The sequence below is a fragment of the Cherax quadricarinatus genome, chromosome 30 (assembly GCF_038502225.1).
Source record: "Cherax quadricarinatus isolate ZL_2023a chromosome 30, ASM3850222v1, whole genome shotgun sequence".
Lineage (NCBI taxonomy): Eukaryota > Metazoa > Arthropoda > Malacostraca > Decapoda > Parastacidae > Cherax > Cherax quadricarinatus.
In genome coordinates this window covers 10,235,370-10,246,931 of record NC_091321.1, presented here as the reverse complement: position 1 = coordinate 10,246,931, position 11,562 = coordinate 10,235,370, and the positions used below count along the sequence as shown (strand labels likewise).

Genomic DNA, 11,562 nt, shown 5'->3' with positions numbered 1-11,562 from the left:
GGTTAAATTCAAGGAGCCAGTTGTTGGACCAGGCTTGTAGCCTGTCCAGGTCTCTATATAGTCCTGCTTGATCCTCGACCAATTTAATTCTCATTAACTTCTCATTATCTGCAAGCATGGACACTTCTGAGTCTATCCCTTCTGTCATGTCATTCACATACACCAAAAATAACACTGGTTCTAGGACTGACCCCTGTGGAACCTCGCTCATCACAGGCGCCCACTCTGACACCTTGTCACGTACCATGACTCGTTGTTGCCTTCCTGTCAGGTATTCTCTGATCCATTGCAGTGCCCTTCCTTTTATGTGTACCCGATCCTCTAGCTTCTGCACTAATCTCTTGTGAGGAACTATGTCGAAGGCCTTCTTGCAGTACTAGAAAATGCAATCTACCCACCCCTCTCTCTCATGTCTTACTTCCGTTACCTTGTCATAAAACTCCAGTAGGTTTGTGGCACGGGATTTTCCTTCCCTGAATCCGTGCTATGTGCTCCACTACTCTCCTCCTGTGTGTGTGGTGTGTGTGTGTGTGTGTGTGTGAGAAAATAAACAGGTATACATGAATGCTTTCATGCGCTTCCACATCAGAATACAAAGAGGAGTTAAGAGAAATTCTTTTAATTTTTCCTTTAAAGTTTATGGAATCTGAAACATTCACCAAATTTTTCAAGTATTGACATTGCTGGTTCTGCTTCAGTTTCTTCGTCATCTTGCTCTTCCTCAGTTGATGACTTGACAAGTTCTTCTAATTCCTCATTTGTCAATGTGCAATTTGGAACTTATGAATCGTTTATTTCTGGAATTTCCCATTTAATATTTTAGGGCCGCAGTAAACTGTGGATAACTGAAACCACAGAAACTGAATCTGTGGACACAGGGGTTCTACTCTATAAGCTTGAGCCAGTGATTGGGCTTGTGATTCTTAGTGCTTAAAGATAATGAATTTCATGTCAAAACTGAAATATCACTATGTAAAATGCCGTTTTACTCATGGGTTTGATACTACAAAACTGAATGTAGGTATAGGATGTCAAATGGTAGGACTGTTACTTGTGATATTACAGTACGGTATTATCATGGGTAATAAGATGATTTAGTACCTCCTTAATACCATCATCTAGCCTTATTTTCAAGTAAATTTGCACAGGCAACAACAGTAATGATCTCAACTCTTTTGTAGTATGAACACAATTTTTGAGTGTGTAGTATATTATAAACATAGTTTGGAGGGTAGGGCAAAGCAAAGACTTCAGATGGTAATAATCCACCAAAGTACATTAGAGTACTGTAATAAATAGGCATAACAGTGCACCATTTGCTAAACCATATTCTTCTGAATGTAGGAAAATCATTGCTACTGTAAGTAATGTGGTTTTAAAAAAATGTTCTTTTTTATAGTATGAAATGATTTGTGAGCTATATAAAGAAGTAATGGTTTTCCTCTGATACAAAATATCAAACTAAGTGCTCTTTTCCTGACACTTAATAATCATTCAGTATTGACCTCCCTAACAGGTAACCTTCAACAAGCGAAAGTTTGGAGTGATGAAGAAGGCCTATGAACTGTCAGTGTTGTGCGATTGCGAGATTGCCCTTATTATATTTTCGTCCTCCAACAAACTTTACCAGTATGCATCAACGGACATGGACAAGGTGTTACTGAAGTACACAGAATATAATGAGCCTCATGAATCCCTCACCAACAAAAATATCATTGAGGTACAGATGCACCAGTGTTACCCCAGCCCTTGACTGGGCACGTGTGCTTGTTTAAATGCTTACACCCTATTTATTGCAGCTACCAGTAGATCTTCCAGCTTGGAGTGTGACTTCAGAGTGTACGCCATGTGTCAGCAGTGTTGTGTCTGCTTTATCCTACTAACCTAGGTGAGCGTAACCCCACCACCATTGCCCACCATTTGAAACAGTATTTTCCAGCAACAACTTTAATGGATCCTGGTGTGTGGTGGTGGGCTTGCGTTGCCAGCATCTCGTGTGTGGTTGTGAGCTAACAGCCCTGCTCGTTTGTACATTACAGGTGACATTCACAAAACGCAAGTTTGGTCTGATGAAAAAAGCATATGAGTTGTCGGTGTTGTGTGACTGTGAGATCGCACTCATCATCTTTAACTCTAGCAACAAGCTATTCCAATATGCATCCACGGACATGGACAAGGTCCTCCTCAAGTACACCGAGTATAATGAACCTCATGAATCCAGGACCAATAATGATATCGTCGAGGTAATAATCATCTTTCATCAGCAAAGTTTCTCCTAAAATATATAGCTATTGATTGATCTAATGGTCAGATATTGATAGTGGGTGATACCAAAGAGAAAGTACTATATTATTCCAGTAATGAGTTCAGGAACCTATTTTATCCATCAGTGCATTTAAGTCTGTATTACAGGTTTTGGAATCTGGAAGTTGTACTTTTTTACACTTCAGAGTACAATATTTACATAAGTTTTAGTTTCCATACAGATTAAAATGAATAAAAATTATGCACATTACATCAGAATAAAATCCTGTAACAACAACACACAGTTGACAAGCATTTAAAATAATTGCCACATTACATCACTGTACCCATTAGTATAGAGCATTGTTAATGTATTTTTTTTTACCAGTAGTTTAGTTTGCATGTAACAATACAGTACTAGCAATGTAGTGAGCATGTGACTTTTTTTTTTTTTTAAATCTATTAGTACAGTATTTGTGTTTAGTGTAGCTAGTATGTAAAGTTGTAAAAATTGTCTAAATTCAGATATAGCATCTGTCAAACCTTATCTATCCTTCTCCGGCAAGCATCACTTTCAATGTATTATGTCATTATTGAACAATGGGACATACTGAAAAAAAGTATGGTTTAACTCAAGTCTGAGAAGGAAATTTAGTGTGGTCACAGTAGTAATTTCTCTTGCTTGTCACTAGTGACATTCAGGTTTGTACACTGGTAATTTTACTATGTTGTAATACTAGTATGCTGCTAATGTATATTAGTAGAAAAATGTCATTACATTTGTTCATGCCTTATTAGTAATTCTTATATAATATATACATTAATACTTTGTGTATATTTTTAAAGCCAAGCTTACGGACTTGACTCTGGAAAAGCTTTAGTAAATCAGTACAAGAAGGTAAGTCTGAGACAGGGTGGAAAGTAACAAACATCATATGTACTGATATTGAAAAACAAAAGGCACAGTAATTTGGAAAATGATTTAAACTACAGAAGAAGCTTCTCTTAGCAAATGCTGTGGCAAAGATTCATTATAAAGCCATTAAAGAAACGTTGACAATAACACTTGGAGTACAAAAACCGGTTAACTACCAAAATTTTAGTTTCAGATGAGAGATTTCATATAGTAAGCTTATTAGGTTCTGTGATAATAACAGAAATCATAAGAGATGAATGGGCAGATTATGTTTTTTGAGATTTCAAAAATCATTTTGTGATCAGAATGTGACAAAGGCTCTATAGTTATCAGTTACATAACCACTGAAAGGAGTCAAGTCATTTACGGCAGAAGATCCAGAACTGATTATTTTTGGATGAGTAGGGAAGACGAGTCAATTTAAAACTGATAAAGCATCCAAGACAGAGACATAACCAAGCTGCTTTGCAACCCCCCATCAGAAGAAAAATATTAAAGAATCATGGGAAATGACAGCAAGGTTTGCAGTGCACTCAACTGAAAGTTCTGCTGTTGGCAAATGAGCAAGGGGCCAATGTTGTACAAAGATAGAAAGGAAAATAAACTAAACAGAAGAATCAAGCCCTGAAAAGAGTAATGAGCATGTGAAGGGACAAATGAAAAGAGCTGAAATGTTGTACAAGCTGTTCACACAGATCTTTAACAAATCATTAGTGGTGATGGGTGAAGAGTGATTGAAATGTAACAAATGTGATGCCAGAACTCGAGAAAGGTGCCAGGCAGAAAACTCTTGAGCTACAGACCAGTGTTCCTAATAATTAATTGTAATGTGTAAACTGCTGGAAAATATTAAAAGAATTTTTGGGGAATGGATCAGTATAAGCAGGACCTATATAGCATTGGTGAGCAGTGCTCTTCATTTCCTATATTCTTACATACCAAATTCATCACAACATTGAGTCTGAGATGGAAAATCGGTCCTTACAAACTTTATAAAGACATATGATAGATTAACAAAGATTTGACAGTAAGAAGAAAGATGGGTAGACTCCTTATTGATCAACTATTAGATATTTGATATGATACTACATAGAAAGCTACTTAGTAAATTGGCCATGAAGGCTTGGGAAAAAGAGAGGTAATAGTGTGGATAAGGAAACATGTGACCAATAGAAAATAGTTACTATAAGGCTTGGAGCATCAGGATGAGAATAACTAATTAAATCTCACAAGGATCAATGTTGAACTTCAAGGTTTTCCTGGTGTATATTGATTCTGATTAAAGAAATTAGCTCTGTATTCTTGCTGGCAGACAATTCTAAAATAACGAGAATACAGACTGAAGAGGATGACGGAAATCTCCAGGAAGATTTGAACAAACTTCAGGAATTATCAAATAAATAGCCACTGGAATTTAACCAGAGCAAAGGTGGAATTAAGCTGGGAGACTAGAAAAGGAGATCAAAGACAGATTACCATTGACAGTTAGAAAATTTATTATTATAATCATAATTAAGTGCTAAACCCACAAGGGTCATACAGTGCTGCTGGTAATTAGAAAAGTTCATGGAAACTTTTATATGAAAAAAATCTAGGAATAACCATTACCCAAACCTGTTATCTGACTCACAAAAAGAGAATATTTGCAACATCACAACCTAAGCTTGGCTCACAAACATGTATCATGCAGGAGCCTCGACAGACCCGTTTTAAAACCATTTTTACCTCATGCTGCACATACTACTATTTCTTGAGTATGTAGCTCTGGTATGGAAACAGTTTCTACTAAAACCAAGTGAAAAGCAAGAAAGTGTAAATGCAAGTATCATGAAAGCAAGATCTAGCTCGCCCTCGTGTCACTTAACCCGTAAACGGTCCAAGCAGATCTACGTTCACATGTGTAGTGCTCCAAAAGTAGATCTACGTTTTTTTTTTTTTCATATTTTCAAATATAACAAAAAAAAAGTAGATCAAATTTTTTTTTACACGTTTTCAAATGTAAAAAAAAAAAATCTACTTTTTTTACATACTTTCAAATGTTGAAAAAACGTATATATACGTTTGGACTGTTTACGGGTTAAGGAGCAAAGAATGAGGGATGATATAATCATGGCATCAAGGATGTAATAAGAACAAAGGGGCAAACCTGAGTGAAGATTAGAAAACATTTCTTCATTTAGGAGTGTAGAAATTATAAAACAGTGTGAGGATAGATGAGGGGGTCAAGATGGTTTTGGTCATTGAGGTGGAGCAGAAAAGGATGACCAAGAGGTGTCTCCAGAATGGATGGAAGGATAGGAGTCGTCCTAGGGAGGAGGTGAAGGAGGTTTTAAGTAGCAGAGGCTTCAATATCCAGCAGGCATGTATAAGCATGTTAGGTCAGAGTTGAGAAAAGTGACATTTTTTGGGAAGGGGAATTTGACCTGCTGTTGGAGTGTGACCAAGGTAACATTTATGAAGGAATTCAGGAAAAACCAGTTACCCAGGCAGTGGAGGTGAGAAGTACAGTACTTGCACTCTGGAGGAGTGGAGATGTTCCAGTTTGAGGGTTATTTGAAAACCTGTCAAGACATATTAAATTAATGATGATGAATCTGTATTTTGCTTTTGGCCTCCCTTCCTTGGTGGGAGATGGCTAATGTGGGGAAAAAAAAAAATGTCAAATAAGAGTGGTAAAATAGTATATCTAAAGCAGTGACAAGAGTGGGAACAGAATCTATACAGAGGTTCTACACTGTATGACCCATACAGGAGCTGAGTCTCAACCCCTGCAACCACAATTAGGCGAGTACAAAGGTTATAAAGCGTATACAGTAGGGGCCTACTTATATGGCAGGTTAGGTTCAAGGCTACCACCAAAAAGCGGAAATCACTGGAAAGCAGAACGCCATTTTTTCCACTTATAAATGCCAAATAACACATTTACACTAACATATATTAAGCTAACAGAAAAACTAGGTATTAAACAACAATAAAAAGTCAAATACATAAACAGTACATTCATTACTTACCTTAAAATATTTATAGTCTTAATGTAGGGTGAGAGGTGAGTAGTATGTACTTATTTGTAGGAAGTCAGGTGTAGGTAGCCCTAGCTCCCTGTCCCAGACTTATTATACGATATTTAAAGCAGCCCAGAGAGATAAAATACACATACAGTACACTCATTAATTACCTTAAAATATGTGTAGTCTTAATGTAGGATAAGAGGTGAATAGCATTTATTTGTTGGCAGTCGGGTGTAGGTAGCTGGTAGATGTAGCTATGTAGTCCACCTGGCTACATAGCTACACCCGCCTACATAGCTATACGATATTTAATGCGGCCCAGAGCCATATTATTACCATCGACATACCTTATTCACTGAGTTTAATCATTTCTAACAACTACCTTTAGATGCCATCATAAATGAAGGTAGAAGTTATGAGAAGAATTCAGGCAGAGAATTGTAAACAAGACGGAATGTGTTGAGGGGAGTGACTGGGCCAAAAGCAGATTCATACACATTTTCACTGGTGCTGGACCGGAGAAAACGTAATGTTTTCCCTCCGCCCAGCTACCACACCTCATACATATGTGAAATTTATTGTACTGTGGGTGTATGTACCATGTAACATGTTTCTTACATAATTTTGAAGAAAATATCATAGATGGATGAATGAAAATGTCTATATTAATGTAAAATAAGACATTTAATGTACCCAAGAGTGGTTATTATTACATATTAGTAGTATTACTATGGCAGTAAGACTAGAGGGACACTCTTAGTGATTTTAATATGTACCTGCATGCCAGCACAGTGTGTAGGTTTATTTAGGTACAGTTACACATATAATTATCAAAGTACATATAAAATATGCAATAACTTTAAAACCCTTGAAATTCTGGAAAATTTCCAGACATAATGGTGGAGACGTGCTCACAGAGAATGTAAACAAACTGGGTGGAGTGCGGTGACCATATTAGAAAGACAGGGGGAGCCGTATAGCAAGTTTTGGTCATAATTTGAAATGTCTGTATTAGCAGAATGCCATAAAGTGGAGCCCTGCTGTATATAACTGCTATTTCACATTCATAAATCAAAAGTTAAAGGCAGGACCAAGAGCTAGAGTTCATGCTACCCCCATCCCCACAAACTCAAATAGGTAACTACATCCAATAATTCCTCCAGGTTACTAGTAAGATATGTTTTAACACTAATATATATAGTAAAATGCTGAGCAGCACTGTAAGTACTTACCTCAGGTGAGAATGATGATGAGATACATAAGAGGTGAAGTTGTAGGTGTTAGATGGCACGTGAGATGAGTTATTCCTCTTTAGAATCATCTTATAATTAAAAAGTTGAGCCTTTTGTGATGGCTGAGATGGTGATTGGTATATACTGAAGTTGATAAAAATTCTTTGCCGGAAACCACTGAACTTGTTCACCGTCTCTGGACACACCTTGTCTAGTACCTTAGTGAAAGTCTGCAGTGGTGTAGTTTTCCAACACTCTAGCACATTATGTTTAATGATTATCATACCTTCAATATGGCAGTAGCTACTTGCAGCTTAGTACTTTTAAAGGCATGAGTTCTACTGTTACTATGTTCATCTTGGTTGTGGTTATCTGGTTAGGATAGGGCATTGTCTATGAGGAAGAAAACTTTAAATGGTAATTTTTTTAACTTTTAGATACTGTATTTCTCCACTGTAGGTAGAAAGCAGTTGTGAAACCAGTCTTAAGAGATGGGTTTGCTGATCAAAGCTTCATCATAGTCCATCAAATCATTTGCAGAGAAGGCTCAACATGCCCTTTACTATCCTTTATTTGAAGAAAAATGTTTATTCATCCTCTTTCAGCAATCTTATCAGCATTAAAGACCTGATCTAGTGAGAAGGATAATTTTTGCTACCTGATCTTTTACCACCAGTATTTGCCAGGTCATAAAATACCTTGCTTCTGTATGTAGGAACTTCATATCCAAAGCAAAAATCCTTCTCACACATCCTCAATCTGCAGATTTAGTCCTTTCCCTTTTTTTTTCTCTTCACTATGTTGGCATCACACACAGTTAATTTTTCTTTAGTACCTCATGTACTGGTTGTCACATTTTGCCCTAGTCTTCTCCTGTTTCCTAGTACAGCATAACACACTGAATTCATTAACACTGTATAATACAGTATTATAATGTCTCCCAGCAACAGCTGTTGTTTCATCTCCTAACAAGCTTGTTCAATAATTTTTTTTTTTTTTATATTTAGTTTAATGATTTGCCTCTAAGGAACTGACTCAACTTTGCCTCTCTTAATGTTCTTATGAACCATGATGCATGACTGTCTGGTACCATAATAAAAGTTAAAGCTCAATACAGTTGTTGTTGCACTCAAGTGTGGGAGAAATCAAAGTCAATGGAACAGAAGAAAAAACTGTGGGCTTAGCAAAACAAAACAAAATTTGGAGGACTGTTGTGTACAGACATGTCCATATCAACTACAGTAGAGCCAACACTGCAGTTTTAGCTAAACCATTTATAATTCATAAAATAAATGAAATGTACAATATTAGCATTTGTACATTATACATAAAAAACTGAGTTTTGTTTGTGTGTACATTCTGGGGACATACAGAAATCATCCTAATTTTAAGGCTATTTTAGAAAATATCTACAGATGATAGATAAAATTTGGTGTATTGCAATTTGTAAATTCTGATGCAACAAGCCTTGAGGACTTACAAAGTACCTGTATATAAATTTTCACCTTAACTGCATATATGAACCAGCATATATATATAACTCTCTTATGTAGAGGCTGGGCCCATGCTGTAACACTGTAGTGAATACAGTCTCACCATGCAAGATAAGCATGTTCACTTTCAGGTGCAAAAATCATTTAACTAATTTGGCTTGTGTATACAGTAGGGCCCCGCTTTACGGCATTCCACTAATACGGCAGTTTCAAATTATGACTAAAACTCGCTATACAGCTCCCCGTCATCCAGTTTATTTACATTCTCCATGAGCACGCCTCTCTATTATGTCATGTCTGGAAACTTTCGAAAATTTCAAGTGTTGTAAAGTTATTCCATATTTTATATACTCTGATAATTATACTTGCGTGTACTGTACCTAAATATACTTAAACACTATGCTGGCATGCAGGTACACATTAAAATTGCTAAGAGTGTTCCTCTAGTCTTAACGCTATAGTAATACTATGTAATAATAATCACTCTTGGGCACATTAACCCTTAAACTGTCCACACGTAGATCTATGTTCACTTGCGTAGCACTCCGAACGTAGATCTACGTTCGATTTTACATGCTTTCTTAAGTAAAAAAGAAGTATAGATCTACGTTCGGAGCGCTACACGAGTGAATGTAGATCTACGTTTGGACAGTTTAAGGGTTAAATGTCTTCTTTTTTTTTTTTTTTTTTTTATCATCACACTGGCCGATTCCTACCAAGGCAGGGTGGCCCGAAAAAGAAAAACTTTCACCATCATTCACTCCATCACTGTCTTGCCAGAAGGGTGCTTTACACTACAGTTTTTAAACTGCAACATTAACACCCCTCCTTCAGAGTGCAGGCACTGTACTTCCCATCTCCAGGACTCAAGTCCGGCCTGCCGGTTTCCTTGAACCCCTTCATAAATGTTACTTTGCTCACACTCCAACAGCATGTCAAGTATTAAAAACCATTTGTCTCCATTCACTCCTATCAAACATCCTCACGCATGCCTGCTGGAAGTCCAAGCCCCTCGCACACAAAACCTCCTTTACCCCCTCCCTCCAACCTTTCCTAGGCCGACCCCTACCCCGCCTTCCTTCCACTACGGACTGATACTCTTGAAGTCACTCTGTTTTGCTCCATTCTCTCTACATGTCCGAACCACCTCAACAACCCTTCCTCAGCCCTCTGGACAACAGTTTTGGTAATCCCGCACCTCCTCCTAACTTCCAAACTACGAATTCTCTGCATTATATTCACACCACACATTGCCCTCAGACATGACATCTCCACTGCCTCCAGCCTTCTCCTTGCTGCAACATTCATCACCCATGCTTCACACCCATATAAGAGCATTGGTAAAACTATACTCTCATACATTCCCCTCTTTGTCTCCAAGGATAAAGTTCTTTGTCTCCACAGACTCCTAAGTGCACCACTCACCCTTTTCCCTTCATCAATTCTATCATTCACCTCATCTTTCATAGACCCATCCGCTGACACGTCCACTCCCAAATATCTGAATACATTCACCTCCTCCATACTCTCTCCCTCCAATCTGGTATCCAATCTTTCATCACCTAATCTTTTTGTTATCCTCATTACCTTACTCTTTCCTGTATTCACTTTTAATTTTCTTCTTTTGCACACCCTACCAAATTCATCCACCAATCTCTGCAACTTCTCTTCAGAATCTCCCAAGAGCACAGTATCATCAGCAAAGAGCAACTGTGACAACTCCCACTTTATGTGTGATTCTTTATCTTTTAACTCCACGCCTCTTGCCAAGACCCTCGCATTTACTTCTCTTACAACCCCATCTATAAATATATTAAACAACCACGGTGACATCACACATCCTTGTCTAAGGCCTACTTTTACTGGGAAATAATTTCCCTCTTTCCTACATACTCTAACTTGAGCCTCACTATCCTCATAAAAACTCTTCACTGCTTTCAGTAACCTACCTCCTACACCATACACCTGCAACATCTGCCACATTGCCCCCCTATCCACCCTGTCATACGCCTTTTCCAAATCCATAAATGCCACAAAGACCTCTTTAGCCTTATCTAAATACTGTTCACTTACATGTTTCACTGTAAACACCTGATCCACACACCCCCTACCTTTCCTAAAGCCTCCTTGTTCATCTGCTATCCTATTCTCCGTCTTACTCTTAATTCTTTCAATAATAACCCTACCATACACTTTACCAGGTATACTCAACAGACTTATCCCCCTATAATTTTTGCACTCTCTTTTGTCCCCTTTGCCTTTATACAAAGGAACTATGCATGCTCTCTGCCAATCCCTAGGTACCTTACCCTCTTCCATACATTTTTTTAATAATTGCACCAACCACTCCAAAACTATATCCCCACCTGCTTTTAACATTTCTATCTTTATCCCATCTATCCCGGCTGCCTTACCCCCTTTCATTTTACCTACTGCCTCACGAACTTCCCCCACACTCACAACTGGCTCTTCCTCACTCCTACAAGATGTTATTCCTCCTTGCCCTATACACGAAATCACAGCTTTCCTATCTTCATCAACATTTAACAATTCCTCAAAATATTCCCTCCATCTTCCCAATACCTCTAACTCTCCATTTAATAACTCTCCTCTCCTATTTTTAACTGACAAATCCATTTGTTCTCTAGGCTTCCTTAACTTGTTAATCT

The 11,562-nt window shown here is 37.7% G+C and overlaps 1 protein-coding gene across 5 annotated transcripts in view; it reads left to right on the top strand.

The window, feature by feature from the left end:
- The window catches only part of Mef2 (myocyte enhancer factor 2), a 51,401-nt gene that overhangs the window by 8,982 nt on the left and 30,857 nt on the right, over window positions 1–11,562 (top strand). For 2 of the 5 annotated variants that reach the window (XM_070089882.1, XM_070089881.1), the window contains exons 2-3: window positions 1,517–1,720; window positions 2,040–2,243. In XM_070089882.1, the coding sequence (XP_069945983.1) occupies window positions 1,517–1,720; window positions 2,040–2,243 (408 nt within the window). The remainder of the gene's footprint in view (window positions 1–1,516; window positions 1,721–2,039; window positions 2,244–11,562) is intronic. The other 3 variants (XM_070089885.1, XM_070089883.1, XM_070089884.1) reach the window with 2 other exon arrangements.